The 17,364-nt window shown below is 45.3% G+C and overlaps 1 protein-coding gene across 1 annotated transcript; it reads right to left on the reverse strand.

Moving 5' to 3' along the window:
- Positions 1-530: 530 nt before the first annotated feature.
- Positions 531-13,629, reverse strand: LOC133141401 (interferon-induced very large GTPase 1-like). Its single transcript, XM_061261930.1, has 3 exons — positions 12,832-13,629; positions 12,147-12,204; positions 531-6,582 (listed from the first exon to the last, which is right to left on the reverse strand). Exons 1-3 carry the CDS (start codon positions 13,099-13,101, stop codon positions 1,880-1,882), a joined length of 5,031 nt encoding a protein of 1,676 aa, XP_061117914.1. The 5' UTR covers positions 13,102-13,629; the 3' UTR covers positions 531-1,879.
- Between the last annotated feature and the right edge of the window lie 3,735 nt (positions 13,630-17,364).

Here is a 17,364-nt window from a genome sequence, read left to right on the forward strand (position 1 = left end):
TTAAACCCTGCTACTCTTCTCCCCACAGCAGATGACGGAGAACCACACGATTGTTTAGGAGTAATTGACCAAGTCCTGTCTCCCAGACCAGACCTCTCCTCCACCCAACTCCCTAATGCCAAGCTGGAAATAAGCAATAGTATACAGAGTTTCAGTGATCGCTTGTCTGGAGAGCAATTTGGGCAGCTGCGCATTCTTTTATGTCTTCAATCATGCGTGTTTAGCTAAAACCTTTATTTGTCTCATATTTTAAGTGACAGTTGCATCATTTGTGGTAGACTATCATATCTTAGTTATATAGCCTGCTAGTTACATAGCCAAATAAGTAGCATGCTCATAATATAGTTGGTCAGTTAAACTTCAAGACAAAAAATATAAATAGTGTTGTGTACAGTCAACATTTTCTTAGAACACTACGAAAAGACAGCAGGCTCTGTTGCGTTTGTCAATGTCAGCTTTCATAAACACTGAACTGTAATAAGACTTAATACTTATACACCTTATATTCATAGACTGTGGAAAGGATAAACAGTGGTTTGAGGGTGTTTATTGTTGCAATTCCTCTCTTGACCGTTAAAGAGTCTGAAATGACCTATTGTAGCTTTAACAGCAAAATTTTTCTGTGCCGTTCCATTAGAACTACGTACCCCGTTACATTATAATTTTTTTTTTCTTTTTTTTTTTTAACAAAGATCGAATGTACAGAAACTGGTCGGGGCCTATGAGCAAGGTGGGAGGGGCCAGGCCGCCATTGGCGCATTGAAAGTATGGCATTTATATATATCTGAATATATTGCAGAATAGACACAATAGTGCAAAGATTGAACCACTCAAAACAAATCATTCAATAGACACAGTGCATAGATTGAACCACTCAAAACAAATCATTCAATAGACACAGTGCATAGATTGCATACATTGAACCATTCAAAAACAAAATGAGATTTCAGTTTTTGCAATTTACATTTGAGAAAAATTTCACTTTCAGCCCAGTTCAAGGCAGAGCAAAATACAGTTCATTGTGTTAAAATCTAATTAAAAGTTTATTTTTAATGTGAGAATGCGAATGGGTCTGGAGAAATTCATTCGTTTAACAAAGACGCAAAACAAAGGTTCAATTAAGTTTTCTAAATGGAAAAATATTGTCATAATAGTGACATATAACATATAACACAGAGTGATAATTATCTAACATATAACAGATCAACAAGGCAGTAAATAATGAACACCTGAGCAAGCAGTGATGTAAAGTTGATAATTGCCAATGACACATGAAGGTTATAAGCTTTAATTATAAGAATGATTAACGAGATAGAACACATATTTTGGATTTTTGTAAAAAAAAATCTTCTTTAATGTGGAGGTGACAATATGAAATGAACTCTGTTAAACTGTTAAAATATCACAGCCTATTTACCATCCTAATGAATGGAACAATGGACAGATATCAGCCATGATGATTCACAGGCAGGATTTGTACAGATAAATGCTGCATAGTTAATGATAGAGGCAATTTCACTTGATAGTATGAATATGATTTTATCAGTACAATGAGCTGCTGATGGTATTATCTCTCACAGAACCAGAAAAGATTCAGGGGAGGCTGCAGGAATTCAGCAGTGTCTCTATCAGTGATCAGGAATTCTCACTCTTTCCAAACATCAGTGATGATTGAATTCAACTGTCCCCTTTTAAAATGATGAGTGCTTTATTTGTATTATATAAAACTTGTTGTTTGTTCATGCCATTCAACTTGGCTGGGGCTCTTTTTTGCTTAACTATTATGAGTCAAACCTGTGAGTAGATTATTTGATATTAATGCCACTCAGAGGATGCCTTTTCAACCCTACTGAAACAGGGGCTGTGTAATCCATTCAATTTAATCTCTTACTGTTTTAATCGAGAAGTATTCCTTCAGACTTTGTGTGGCTTGTTCCTGGGTTATACATCTCCATTGGGGGGGAATATCAGCAAGTTTGGCTTTATATACCTCTGCAAACTGCTTGTTAAACTTGCTGAAGATGTACTTCCAGTAGTCTGAGGCCTGGATGCTGGTGTCAGGCTGGATGCACCAGTCAGGGAAAATGTTCCGATAGTCCTTGTATGGATGCCGTTCCTCCCCTGTTGCAGTCAAGATGAAGCATCTCTCACTGGCAACATCGCTGGAGCAGATATTGCTCACTAATATATGCGATTCACGATATCTCCATCCCCCAATCCCCTGAGAACGGTGAATGGAAGCAAAGTGCTCTGTGTGGCTCTTGCCACCAGCTTCACAGGGGGTCTTGCAGAAGGGACACCGCTTCCCACAGCCAAACACCCTGTTAAACAGCTCCTTCTGTGGCTGAAAGGGCAGTGAGGTCAGCCTGGCCCTCACATCCCCACCTTTCTGAAACTCTGCGGTAAAGACCTTCTCCATTTCATCCACAAGCACCTCCAGACACCGGGAAAATTCATCTGGTTTGGCAGAGTTTAAGGCCAGGACTGCGCTGAGGGGGTCTTTGGGGATGATAAGCTCCTTCGCTAGGTCAGTACAGATATCCTGAATGAACTGCTGAATGTTCTGGGCCTCCTCACCCCTTCTTGCTGCCTGTTCAGCTGCCTTCATCTGTGAGGTCTTAATGGCTTTTTTTATTCTGCTAACCATCACCTTCAGGCGGTTAATCTCAATGTTCCTGAGGGTATCTCCCTCTGAGAACTGCTTCACCATCCGCTTCAATATCCAGTCATGTACAAAAGTCTCGTAATTATTTATGTATCTCAAAAAGTCCCAAAAGTTATCACCCTTAAGCAGCTGCTCAAGGACTGAGAACTGGAAGAAGGATCGAGTGCTGAAATCAATGGCTCTCTGCCCTGCCAACATTTCTTCCACAAGTTCAGGGCCCAGAGATTTGGTGATGTATTCCTTCACCGCAGGTTGAAGACAGTTAACAGTGAAATCATTGGCTTTCTGCTGACACTGGTCTCTTTTGTTGAACAGGTCCTTAAAGTCTGTGTTGTACTGTTGCTTGAACTGTTCCAGACAGTGACGAGGATCATTTGCTTGGATGAAAGCCAGGTGCATTTTTTTAAACTCCCGTGCTGCATGTCCACAGATGTGGATTTTCAGCTTGGCCTGAAATTCAGCAGTTGTTTCCAGATTCCTATGCCTGTCCAGGATTCCGTCTACCTCGAAAAGCAACTCTATTGTGTATGTTTTATGGTAATCAGATCTTGTTCTCACTTTCATATCAACAAACTGCTTGCTCTGCTCAATGATGTGATCAACTACCTGCTGGAACTCCTTCGGTTCCTTTCCTAAGGATACATTACAAAACCATTGTTTTAATCCCAAATGTTTACTTTTCACTTTGAATGGCTCTCGTCCATATTCAGACAAGTTGCTCACTTTTGACAGTATTTCACGTACTGAGCTGCCTTTCATCTCTAAGTTAATCCACAGTTGGTGGGAGATGTCTTGCACAATGTCTCGTTCTTCCATGCCAGGAAAGCGCAGCTCTGCTACAGTCTCATCCCACATCTTCTCAAATTCATCCTCCAGCTGTTGATCAGACAGATCTTTACTTTTCCTGCATTTCTCAATCAGCCCCTGCACCTTTTTCTCCATTGTGGCTGTTTGATTGTTCTTGATGCTCTCTAACCTGAACATACCCTTTCTGATCTCCACCGCTGCCTCAAGCTTGTTTTTCACAGAGTTCTGTGTCTCCGTCCTGATGCTTTTGGCTGTGTTGTTCAAGTCTTCCTTGTACTTCACTACCAAGTGAACATGTCCCTCTTGCCTCTTGTAGAATTCAGTCAGGTTGGACAAAATGAGCGTTTCCCCTTTCATCAGTTCTTCCAAGGCCTGAGTTTTCAGGCGGTTCAGTAACTCATCCAAATTCTTAAATTCTGCTTCTGTGCCAAAGTTTGACACCTTTGTCTCAGCTTCCATTAGCCAGGAGTACATGTTCTTCCTGAAGGCCCAATCCCATTGGTTGAACTCAGTGCAAAGCTGAGCATAAGCTTCAGCCACAAGGCTGTTGCGGAAACTGAAAATGAAGTTCTCATACTTCACTGCTTGCCATAAGCTCTTGGTCCATTCAATGAACTCAATGATTGTGTGTGCTGAGCTGTTTCCAGATTTTTGTTCCATAAACTTCTCAATCACACTCCTCTTGAAAAGATCCACAGACTCACTGTAGCCAACACTGATAGGTGCCATGGGAGGGTACCCATTCCAGAGCCCAGGGATGTACCAGGTGTTTCTCTCTTGATCATACTCCATGACATCAGTAAATGTTTTGTTGTTTCCCTTCTTTTCCATCTTAGCTGCTGCTTGAGTCATCTCATTCAGCTTCTCCAGCAGAAGCTTCCTGTCTCTCATGTTACTGTCATGGGCAGAGATGTCTGGCACATTCTGGTGCACAAACTGACAGCAGGGTTTCCTCCCAACTTCTTTCATGCGCAGGAAGGCGTGCACCACAATCTGCAGGATATCGTTCATTTCCATGGAATTCTCCATGGCGATGTTGATGACTGTGATGTCACTCAGCCCCACCACCAGAGTGGCCAGTTCATTATCATGCTCATAACTGTCATCCAGCTGTGCCAACTGTGGTGCCTTCAAACCTTCAGTGTCAATAATCATGATGTAATCACACCCAAGCCGCACTTTAAAATCCTCTTTCACTCTGATGAGGAGCATGAAGGCCCCTCTGGTGCACCTTCCACTGCTGACAGCAAACTGGACCCCGAACATGGTGTTCAGGAGGGTGGACTTCCCAGTGCTCTGTACCCCCAGTACAGTGACCACCCGGATCTTAAATTTATTCCTTGTTAGATCATGGAGTTCTTTCAGAACCTGAGTCATCCACTCCAGAGGAATATTGCTTGAGTCTCCATCCACCAGCTCCAGAGGAAAGCCCTCCTGTAGCAGCTCAGCACAGAGACGTGGCAGGCGCTTCATCTCTGGGGTGAGGGCTTCAGGGAGTGAGCAGGCCGACTCGTACAGCTGACCCATTTCCCTCAGGAAGTGCTCCGTCCCCAAGGAGCAGCTGGAGATCTCCCTGTCCAACTTAGCAATGAGCTCCTTATTTTCTGAGGAACTCTGACACTGTTCCTGGTACATTGCCCGAAGAGGTGGAAGGTGTGTGCGTGACAGATTATCCAGATTAATCCTCATCCACTTGAGGAAATACTTGCACTCCTCTGTGGAATTGCACATCGCAGAGATGAAACGGGACATAGGATCGGAGATGCTGTGAGCTCTCTGCTGTTCTCTGAGCTCCTGCCTCTGATCTGCAAGCTCATTCTTGTAAACTTCTATGTTTTTCTCCCCAGCATTTTTTAACCTGCACTGTTCCTTCTCCAGTTTGGCCAGCTGTTTCCATGCAGTGCCTTGCAAGGGCAATTCTTTCTTCTTGAAGCTCGATATGTCAGATATTCCTCGTGTGATTTCATCAGCCTTAAGCTTGCCGCTCTTACAGTGGATGTATTCTTCATCAACACGGATCCCTAAATCATGGGTAAGATCAGACATCCTTTCAATGCTCATTTTAATGTTTCCCTTTACAATTCCACGGATAGCCGAACACAGTTTTTTATTGAATTCTGCATCATTCATCCGCTGATGCTTTTTGATGATGTTACTGGGTTTTCTCTCAGAAACACATCTCCTGAAGTCATCCTCATTGAAGCTCTGGCTCTGTGAATTGGTGATCAAAATCCAATGAGTCTTAAATTGCTTAGAGTCCAGAAATCTTTGTTCAAACTCAAAGTCATCGCAAAACACAAATATAGCAGTAGATGTGCGGCAGAGGAAAGCATACTGAGTTCCAAAGTCTCTGAGGTCCCCACGGAGGTTAGCTATAGCCAGAGGCTCAGAGAAGATGTCAATTTTTTTGTTCCCACTGGGCAGATACCAGCTGATTTCCACCAGCCCATTGGAAATCCTCCTTGGGGTGTCACCACACTCCATGTTTTTGTGAACAAAGGTGCCCTGGTACTGCTGAGGGTTGCTGAGGACTTGGTTCAGAATGTGAGACTTGGACATGCTGCAGTTTCCCAGCCTCACAAAAGAGACCATGGGGAGATCAGACAGAACAATGCTCTCCTCCACAAACCCTCTTGGGTTATCCACAGAGTGTGGCTTGTACTTTTTCACAATATCCCTCATGGCCCACAGCATTAAAGTGCACTGCTGGGTATCACATGTAGGAAGCAGCAGAGGCACAGAGACCTGGCACATGGACATTTTCAAAGCCATCTCCTGCTGGAGAAAGCCATCTGAGCACAGAAATACAGCAGTTATGAGGTCAAGGGGGTTGACTGTGTTGCTGTGGTCCTGTGGATTGTCCTCAGTGCTCAGTAAACTATCCATGTTTTGGGGCTCTGTGTCCTGTTCTGAGGAGCAGCTCATTCTACGAAAGGACACATTCACCATCATCAGCTTCCTCAGGAAACACCATGGCAGATCTTTCAGAGACTGGATGCTTTCATCAGATAAAGTCTCTCCATCAATCTGCAGCACCTGGCTCAGAGTCAGCTTGTTCTTCAGGTGGTGTTCCAGTCCCAGGTCTCTCAGCAGCTCCTTCAGACTGGTTCCTGTCATTGGGGATGGAAGCTGCATTAGTACATATGCACAGTAGAACAGTAATAAAATCATACATATACTTGCACATCAAAAAATGTTCTTGGCAGAGTGAATGTTTCGTACTCCTGAGTGATGCTATGGCTAGTTATTGTACCCTGTTCATCATCAATTCATCTCTAGCCCTGGACCTTGATTCTGAGGTGTTCAGAGACGCTTGTATGCAGTGATCCTGCCTGCCGAGTCCCTCCCTCCACCCTTGCTGGACTCCTGGTGTGTTGAACCAAAGTCTGATGCCTTAACCGTGCACCTTTAACAAGAGGTCACAGAAATGTATTCTCTAATTACGTTCATTACCGCCTTTAAAATCACTGCTGCTAGAGCAATAGACCCTGGCTATCACTAGGTAGGTGACATGGAAACTCATTATTCTATTATGATCCTGATTTTTTTCAGTTAGTTTCTTTGGTATTTTTGTAAATGTATTATTTTTCATATTCATGTCTGGTTTTATGTTTGCATTCATTAGTCTTTGCACTTGTCTTCCCCTGTGATGTCTGTGTCTGAATGTTTTCTGATCCCGAGTCCCCTGTCTGCGTGCTTCACTATTTGGGTGGTTTTGGAATTTTCCGGTTTCCCACGATTCCTTCTGTCTCTCACTGCCTGCTTTCTCTCCATTTCATGTTTGTAGATAGCACTAATATACTAATCCCAACTAACACAGGATTAATGCACTAATATGTTCGTCTAACTATCAAACTAACATTCACTAGTTTTGGGTATTTGTAATGTAATCACGTAACTAACAGACTTACTCTACCTCTATTGCAATACTGCTCCATAACTCCGCCTCCCTGTTCTATCCCTAAATTGCTTGCCTCGATTCAGCGAAGTGTTTGCACCTGCTCTCCGCTATCTCTACATTCCTTAACTCTGTGCAATTGTGTCTACTCCCTAGTCTGGAGCCGTTTGTATCACATGTGTGTCTACGTGAATCCAATCCCGTGTTTTTGTTCCTCCCTCATCATTGTATTATTGCCCTTCCATGTGTCTCGCCTGATGTTTATTTGTTAGACCGCCCTCACTCCCATGCCCCACCTAGTTTGTCTCATTCCCCTGTGTATTTATACCTGTCCTTCTCAGTTGCACCTTGCTAGTTCGTCTTATCCTGTTTTCGAGTCCCGAGCCCTTGTATTCCTTTACCCCTGTTCTAGCCTCCTTGTTCCCAAGCCGTTGCCCTTGTTGCATTCTGTCCCTGTTTTTTTTTTTTTTTTTTTTTTTTTTTGATGACCCCTGCCTGCTTCTCTGGACTCTTCTCTTGTTTTGTGGACTCTGCACCTCTGCCCTGCTTCTGGACTGCCTACCTGGTTTTGAACTCTTTCCTGTTTGGATTACGCTCTATTTGGCACTTATCCACCTGCGCAGTGAACCAATTCTTTGTCCAGCACCCCTGAATATGTTACTGGCTCCTCTTTTCCACCACTGTGACAATTCTCCACATGTGGGAACATGGGAAAGGGAAGTTGTGTTAGGTTTTGTGTTTTTCATGTTCTGTATTCTCCCAATGATGTTAGCGTTTTTGTGTTTTTGTTACTTCCGTGCACACCGTAGTCTCCCTGTCACTTCATTCATTGGTCTCACCTGTTTAACTTCCTGATTGTTTCCCCACCTGATTCCCATTCGCTCTCGTTACCTTTGTATAAAAACCCCTTTGTTTGCACAGTTAGTTGCCAGATTGTTATGTGTTTATTCCATACTCTCCAGTGTTTTCGTATTGATGCCTGTTTTGACCTGTTTTGTCCCCGACCATCGAGTTTAGCTTATTCCTTCTGTCTTGTTCTGACCCGTAGTTTTTTGACCTGTTTCTGTTTATTGACTTTCGTTTCTGGATCGTGTTTCTGTTTAATTAACCTGTTTGTTTTCGACCCATCACCTGTGACTGCGACTATTCTTTCAATTTGTGTTCTGCAGTGGGTTGGTAGCATTTTCTCCTGGATTAGTTAAGTATCATTTGTTTGTTTGCTGTTTCTTATTCAGTTTAGTTGTCATTATAGTGTTCTGCTGTGTATTTGTTTGTTTGTTAGCAAATACAAGTGGTGTTTATTTAGATTACAGTGAAACTGGGTTAGGTGTTTGTTTCTCTCAGGTGAGCTAGGCTATTAAGTTAGGCTATTGTTTTTACTGGCTGGCAGGCCACAGCTTTTGTTGTAGGAGGAGCCAATAGTTTGCACCCTGCTTAGGGTATAATTACTGGCACAGCTGAAGTCACTTCAGTTTGCATTAGTGTTCTGCAGTGGGTTGGTAGCTTTTTCTCCTGGATTAGTTCAGTATCATTCGTTTGTTTGCTGTTTCTAATTCAGTTTAGTTGTCATTATAGTGTTCTGCTGTGTATTTGTTTGTTTGTTAGCAAATACAAGTGGTGTTTATTTAGATTACAGTGAAACTGGGTTAGGTGTTTGTTTCTCTCAGGTGAGCTAGGCTATTAAGTTAGGCTATTATTTTTACTGGCTGGCAGGCCACAGCTATTGTTGTAGGAGGAGCCAATAGTTGGCACCCTGCTTAGGGTATAATTACTGGCACACCTGAACTCACTTCAGTGTGCATTCGTGTTCTGCAGTGGGTTGGTAGCATTTTCTGTATTCAGCGTCAGTGTTATTGAAGCAGTTGTGTAGCGCACCAGCGGCAGCTGTGTGCAGCAGCCTCGGCTACTTGCCTCAGCATACGAAGTCGCTGGCGTACAAAGTCGGGGGTGTCTATCTACGGGTGTCCACCCAGGCTGTCTGAGAGCCTGATGAGTGTTTTCGTTTTTGCTGCCTGCCCTCATTTCACTACGTAGTATTCCTCTTGTCCTCCCTAGTTCCCTCCATGTGTTTCCTTCCCATCCCTGTCCTCTCTCCTCTCCCCAGGTCCCAGTCAGGTAGGAGGTTCGCCTCCCGCCAACATGGGCAGAATATCTCAAACCTTCTTCCCTCCCAGATCCACTGGTATTGATCTCTTCATATCTGCCTATGCCTCCCACCTCAACCTTGACTTTCTTGCTTTAACTGAAACGTGGCTCACACCAGAGAACACAGCCACCCCGGCTGCCCTTTCCTCTGCCTTCTCTTTTTCCCACACACCCAGAACCTCTGGCAGAGGAGGTGGCACAGGTCTCCTAATCTCATCCTCATGGAGATCTAGTGTCTTTTCCTCATCCTTCGCCTTCTCCTCTTTTGAATTTCATGCGGTTTCTGTTACTTTATTATTGTTGTTGATCGCCCCCCGGGTCCTCTGGGGAGCTTCTTGGATGAGATGGACATCCTCCTCAGCTCCTCACCAGTCAATGACACCCCCCTAGCCGCTGACCCTCCTACCTTCCCCAACTCCCTAGCCTCCTTTTCTCCCCTCTCTGACGGCGACACATTGAAACTCCTTACATCCCACCGCCCGACCACCTGTCCTCTTGACCCCATCCCCTCTCCCCTCCTACAATCTTTATCCGATGACATTCTCCCTTTTCTCTCCTCTCTAATCAACACCTCCCTCTCTTCTGGCATCATGCCCTCTTCCCTGAAGAGGGCCAGAGTCACTCCCCTGCTCAAAAAACCTACTCTTGACCCCTCCGCCCTGAACAACTACCGGCCTGTCTCTCTTCTTCCCTTTCTCGCTAAAACTCTGGAACGGGCGGTCTGCTCCCAACTGTCCAATTATCTTCTCCAGAACAATCTCCATGACCCCAACCAGTCTGGCTTCAAGAGTGGCCACTCCACTGAGACCGTCCTGCTCGCGGTCACTGAGGCACTCCACTCTGCTAAAGCCAAATCCCTCTCCTCTGTCCTCATCTTCCTCGGCCTGTCGGCCGCCTTCGATACAGTCAACCATGAGATTCTGCTCTCATCGCTGTCTGGGATGGGTGTCACAGGGTCTGCACTCGCTTGGTTTTCCTCCTACCTCTCTGGTCGCTCCTACCAGGTGACTTGGAGGGGCTCAGTCTCCGACCCTCACCCCCTACAAACTGGAGTCCCGCAGGGCTCAGTTCTTCGGCCTCTCCTCTTCTCGCTATACACTATGTCTCTTGGTTCTGTTATCTCTTCCCATGGCTTTTCTTATCATTCTTACGCTGATGACACCCAACTCTTTTTTTCCTTCCCCCCGACACCCAAGTCACCACACGGATCTCTGCCTGCTTGGCTGATATCTCTGCGTGGATGACTTCCCACCACCTGAAGCTCAACCTTGCCAAAACTGAGCTTCTCTACATCCCTGCTAAGTCCTCTCCGTCAATCGACCTCTCACTGACTGTTGAGGACTTTGTAGTTTCCTCCTCCCGTACGGCAAAGAATCTTGGGGTGACTCTTGATAACTGCCTCACCCTGGCTCCACAAGTATCCTCCACTGCCAGAACCTGCAGGTTCTTTCTGTATGATATACGCTATATCCGTCATCTCCTGACGGAGAAAGCCACCCAGCTCCTAGTCCAGGCGCTTGTCATTTCCCGCCTGGATTACTGCAACTCCCTCCTAGCCGGTCTCCCAGCGTGTGCCATCAAGCCCCTCCAGCTGGTCCAGAATGCTGCAGCCCGCCTGATCACCAGTCAGCCCAGGTCGGCTCATGTCACCCCGCTTCTCATTGGCCTCCACTGGCTTCCTGTTGCCGCACACATCCGTTTCAAGGCCCTAGTGTTGGCATTTCAGGCTGCTAAGGGGACTGCCCCACCTTACATACAATCCTTGATCACTCCCTACTCCCCAGCTAGACCACTCCGGTCTGCCAGCTCTGGTCGCCTTGTGGTTCCCTCTCTACGTGCACCTGGCGGTCGAGCTGCACGTTCACGCCTGTTTTCCGTTCTGGTTCCTCAGTGGTGGAATGACTTGCCTACCGCTGTCAGGACAGCAGAATCCCTCCCCCTATTTCGACGCAGACTCAAAACCCACCTTTTCAAACTCTACCTTAGTCCTCCCTCCTGATTTCCCCCACCCCTCCTATCTGATATCCCCCCCCAAAAAAAAAAATTTGCACTGATGATGACGACTATGTTTAGAACAGCATTCCATGTGTATTTTCCTAGTTCTGGGTGTGATGCTTTGACTTATGGTAGAACCTATGCACTTGTAAGTCGCTTTGGATTAAAAGCGTCAGCCAAATGACAAAAATGTTAATGTAAATTATCCTCAATTCATATGTTTGCTGGAGACCCTTTGCCTGGACTATCGCTTACAAACTGCCTTATCCCTGCTATAACTGTTTGACCCTCGCTGCACCAACCTGCCCTGAGAAAATAAAGACCGTATATTCTAAGGAACTTCTATTGTGGTCTCACTATTGGATCCCCTGTTCTGAGTGCCTGATAAATTGTTGGAAATATAGAGGAGAATAAGTATCGAGGACAATTAGTCAGATGGAGGAAGTAATTTTTTTGGTGAATTTGTCCAGGGCCAGGACCCCTCCTCCTACACTGTGCCCTGTCACTGTGCTGGGACATTGGATTTCTGCTTGGTCCAGAGGGAACAGCACCTCCCACTGGCCTATCAGCACCTCTTCCTACTTAGTTTCCCAGGAGGTCTCCTGGTCTCTCTCCTCTTCTGCTTCGGGTCCTCACCTTTACTGGTGGTCTCATCTTCAGACACACTCACACTCTGCTCTGAGTTTTCAGTTTCCTGCAATGAAACATTTACATTTACATTTTAGTCATTTGGCAGACGCTTTTAATCCAAAGCGATTTACAAGTGCATAGGTTCTACCATAAGTCAGAGCATCACATCCAGAAACTAGCAAAATACACAGGAAATGCTGTTCTAAACATAGTTGTCATCAGAAGTGCATTTTTTTTTTTTTTTTTTTTTGGGGGGGGTTAGACAAGGATAGGGATATCAGAAAGGAGGGGCAGGGGAAATCAGGAGGGAGGACTAAGGTAGAGTTTGAAAAGGTGGGTTTTGAGTCTGCGTCGAAATAGGGGGAGGGATTCTGCTGTTCTGACAGTGGTAGGCAAGTCATTCCACCACTGAGGAACCAGAACGGAAAACAGGCGTGAACGTGCAGCTCGACCGCCAGGTGCACGTAGAGAGGGAACCGTAAGGCGACCAGAGCTGGCAGACCGGAGTGGTCTAGCTGGGGAGTAGGGAGTGATCAAGGATTGTATGTAATTGCTTGGAAAGATCACAATCCTTGTTTGCAAGGCCTACACAAAGCCCTTTTTTAATTTGGCCCTCCAGGACTGGAGTTAAACAACTGGACATTGTGGCCTGCAGAACTGGAGTTTGACTGAGAGTTTTGTCAAATCTCACCTCTTCCTCCTCGTGTGCAGTGTCCTTACTCAAGGTCCCATCCATGTTATCAGTATCTGCTGAACATCTCTTAGCTGGGTCAGCAGCGGAGGGTTGGGACTGGGCCAGGCATGAGGATGTGTTCTCTGGTGCTGGTTCTGTGCCCACACTGGATCTGTTGTCTGTGGTCTCCTCTCGATTCTCAGAATCTGCACCTGAGATGCTCAAAGACAGACCACAGTCACACGCACTGGCATATAAGGTCCAAGGAAGGGTCCCAAACCTTAACATCCACCCAAAGTAAAATGTGTAATTTTAAAAAACTGTTTCTTTAAAGCAGGGCGGTACGGATGGTGCAGTGGGAAGCACTGCCACCTCACAGCAAGGAGGTCCTGTGTTCGTAATCTAGTCGACCGGGGCCTCTCTTTGTGGAGTTTGCATGTTCTCCCCGTGTTGGTGTGGGTTTCCTCCCACAGTCCAAAGATATGCAGGTTAGGCTGATTCGAGAGTCTAAATTGCCTGTGGGTTTGAGTGTGTGAGTGAATCGTGTGTGTGCCCTGCGATGGACTGGCGATCTGTCCAGGGTGTATTCCTGCCTTTCACCCAATGTATGCTGGGATAGGCTCCGGCCCCCCTGTGACCCTGCTAAGGATAAGCTGGTTAAGATAATAGATGGATTTTTTTGTAAACTAGAGAACATCACACTTTCGTTCGTTGCAGTTGCACACAGAGGACCAGTCCTGCCAGATTTGAGTATGGCATAATTGAGCCGCTGCTCCGAAGGAGGGACTTGGTGGGGAGGTTCGCTGCATACAAGTGCTCCTGATCACCTCAGAATCATAGTCTGGGGCTCGAGTTAATGCATGGGCTATTGAAATAAACAGCATCAACTCAGGTTGGCTGAAGTGGGTGTGGTTATAAGAGTGGGTGTGGTCAGCACAGTGGGTGTGGTTATACGAGTGGGTGTGGCCAGCACAGTGGGTGTGGTTATAAGAGTGGGTGTGGTCAGCACAGTGGGTGTGGTTTTAAGAGTGGGTGTGGTCAGCACACTAGGATACACATGTGTCAGAGCACCTCCCATTGGCCTACCAGCACCTCTTCCTACTTGGTTTCCCAGGAGGTCTCCCTCCTCTTCTGCTTGGGGTCCTCACCTTTACTGATGGTCTCATCTTTAGAGTCTTCAGTTTCCTGCAATGAAAAACATCACAGACAGTTTTTTTCACATTTTGCAAGCCCTTTGTTGGTATTTGTTTTATACAATATTTTTATACATATTTTAATTACGTGCTGCTTAGTTGAATAATGCAGCTGCAACCTGTCAGTCATAGAGGCTGTCCAATTAAGCTGCAGTGTTTCCTGGTTTTTGGTGTGTTTAGCAAGTGCGTAATTTAAGTCAATGATTACTTGGAAAGATGACAATCCTTGTTTGCAAGGCCTACACAAGCCCTTTTTTAATTTGGCCCTCCAGGACTGGAGTTAAACAACTGGATATTGTGGCCTGCAGAACTGGAGTTTGACTCAGAGGTTTGTCAAATCTCACCTCCTCCTCCTCGTGTGCAGTGTCCTTACTCAAGGTCCCATCCATGTTATCAGTATCTGCTGAACATCTCTTAGCTGGGTCAGCAGAGGACGGTTGGGATTGGGCCAGGCATGAGGATGTGTTCTCTGGTGCTGGTTCTGTGCCCAGACTGGATCGGTTATCTGTGGTCTCCTCCCGATTCTCAGAATCTGTACCTGTTTTTAATAAGAGGTCACAGAAATGTATTCTCTTATTAAGTTCATTACAGCCTTAAAAATCACTGCTGCTAGAGCAATAGACCCTGGCTGTCACTAGGTAGGTGACATGGAAACTCTATTTCATATTCTATTATGATCCTGATTTTTGTCTGTTAGTTTCTTTGGTATTTTTGTAAATGTATTATTTTTCATATTCATGTCTGGTTTTATGTTTGATCCCGAGTCCCCTGTCTGCGTGCTTCACTATTTGGGTGGTTTTGGAATTTTCCGGTTTCCCACAATTCCTTCTGTCTCGCTGTTCTTATTTCCTGCTTTCTCTCCATTTCATGTTTGTAGATAGCACTAATATACTAATCCCAACTAACACAGGATTAATGCAGTAATATGTTCGTCTAACTATCAAACCAACATTCACTAGTTTTGGGTATTTGTAATGTAATCACGTAACTAACAGACTAACTCTACCTCTATTGCAATACTGATCCAGAACTCCGCCTCCCTGTTCTATCCCTAAATTGCTTGCCTCGATTCAGTGAAGTGTTCGCACCTGCTCTCCGCTATCTCTACATTCCTTTACTCTGTGCAATTGTCTACTCCCTAGTCTGGAGCCGTTTGTATCACATGTGTGTCTACGTGAATCCAGTCCCACGTTTTTGTTCCTCCCTCATCATTGTATTATTGCCCTTCCATGTGTCTCACCTGATGTTTATTTGTTAGACCGCCCTCACTCCCATGCCCCGCCTAGTTTGTCTCATTCCCCTGTGTATTTATACCTGTCTTTCTCAGTTGCACCTTGCTAGTTTGTCTTATCCTGTTTTCGAGTCCCGAGCCCTTGTATTCCTTTACCCCTGTTCATGAGCCTTTACCCTTGTAGCATTCTCCCTGTTTTTTTTGCAGTTTTAGTTTTCTGGATTTCTTGTTGATGACCCCTGCCTGCTTCTCTGGACTCTTCTCTTGTTTTGTGGACTCTGCACCTCTGCCCTGCTTCTGGACTGCCTACCTGGTTTTGAACTCTTGCCTGTTTGGATTACGCTCTGTTTGGCACTTATCCACCTGCGCAGTGGAGCAATCCTTTGTTCAGCACCCCTGAATATGTTACTGGCTCCTCTTTTCAACCACTGTGACAATTCTCCACCTGTGGGAACATGGGAAATGGAAGTTGTGTTAGGTTTTGTGTTTTTCATGTTCTGTATTCTCCCAATGTTGTTAGCCTTTTTGTTACCTCCGTGCACACCGTAGTCTCCCTGTCACTTCATTCATTGGTTTCACCTGTTTCACTTCCTGATTGTTTAGTTAGTTGCCAGATTGTTATGTGTTTATTCCATACTCACCAGCGTTTTCGTATTGATACCTGTTTTGACCTGTTTCGTTCCTGATCATCGAGTTTAGCTTATTCTTTCTGTCTTGTTCTGACCCACAGTTTTTCAACCTATTTCTGTTCATGGACTTTCGTTTCTGGATCGTGTTTCTGTTTAATTAGCCTGTTTGTTTTCGACCCATTTCCTGTGACCGCGACTTTGCATTATCCTCAATTCATATGTTTGCTGGAGACCCTTTGCCTGGACTATCGCTTACGAACTGCCTTATCCCTGCTATAACTGTTTGCTGGCTATTGACCCTGGCTGTACCAGCCTACCCTGAGAAAATAAAGAGCTTATTTTCTAAAGAACTTCCATTGTGGTCTCGCTATTGGATCCCCCGTTCTGAGTACGTGATAAGTTGTTGGAAATAAAGAGGAGAAGAAGTATCGAGGACAATTAGTCAGATCGAGGAAGTCTCTTTTTTTGGTGAATTTGTCCAGGGCCAGGACCCCTCCTCCTACATTGTGCCCTATCACTGTGCTGGGACATTGGATTTCTGCTTGGTCCAGAGGGAAGAGCACCTCCCACTGGCCTACCAGCACCTCTTCCTACTTGGTTTCCCAGGAGGTCTCCCTCCTCTTCTGCTTGGGGTCCTCACCTTCACTTATGTCATCTTCAGACACACTCGCACTCTGCTCTGAGTCTTCAGTTTCCTGCAATGAAAAACATCACAGACAGTGTTTTCATAATTTGCAAGTGTTCTGTTTTTGTTTTACACAATATTTTAATTAATTGACTTCTTTATTAATATGAATACGAGACAGTATTCCAGGAAGTGGTTAGGTTAAGTCCTGCTTAGTTGAATAAGGCAGCTAGGACCTGTCAGTCATAGAGGCTGTCCAATCACAAGCTTTCAGGCAAGACTTCTGGGTGTGTCTGAATGTGACTCTAGGAATGGCTCTAGAGCAGAGATCTGAAACCCAAATCTTGGATGGAAGTGTTTCCTGGTTTTTTGTGTTTTTAGCAAATGCGTAATTTAAGTCACTGATTGCTTGTTTGCAAGGCCTTCACATGATGCCTACAAGACCTTACAAAAAACCCTTTTTTAATTTCGCCCTCCAGGACTGGAATTAAACAACTGGACATTCTGACCTACAGAAATGGAGTTTGGCTCTGAGATTTGTCAAATCTCACCTTCTGTTCTTCATGTGCAATACACACAGTGTCTTTGGTGTCCTGACTCTTGGTCCCATCCATGTTTTCAGTATCTGCTGAACATCTATTTTCATCTGACTTAGCTGGGCCAGCAGAGGAGGGTTGGGACTGGGCCAGGCATGAGGATGTGTTCTCTGGTGCTGGTTCTGTGCCCACACTGGATCGGTTGTCTGTGGTCTCCTCCCGATTCTCAGAATCTGCACCTGAGATGGTCAAAGACAGACCACAGTCACACGCCCTGGTATATGAGGTCCAAGGAAGGGTCCCAAACCCTAAACATTCACCCAAGTAAAATGTGTCA

The sequence above is a fragment of the Conger conger genome, chromosome 12 (assembly GCF_963514075.1).
Source record: "Conger conger chromosome 12, fConCon1.1, whole genome shotgun sequence".
Taxonomy (NCBI): Eukaryota; Metazoa; Chordata; class Actinopteri; order Anguilliformes; family Congridae; genus Conger; species Conger conger.

Coding starts and splice junctions, on each gene's coding strand:
- LOC133141401 (XM_061261930.1), bottom strand. CDS start 13,101: ATGTTAAGGTTTGGGACCCTTCCTTGGACCTTATATGCCAGTGCGTGT. Junction 12,205..12,831: donor CTGCACACGAGGAGGAAGAG/GTGAGATTTGAC, acceptor GTTTCATTGCAG/GAAACTGAAAACTCAGAGCA. Junction 6,583..12,146: donor AGATGAGACCACCAGTAAAG/GTGAGGACCCGA, acceptor CCCCAATGACAG/GAACCAGTCTGAAGGAGCTG.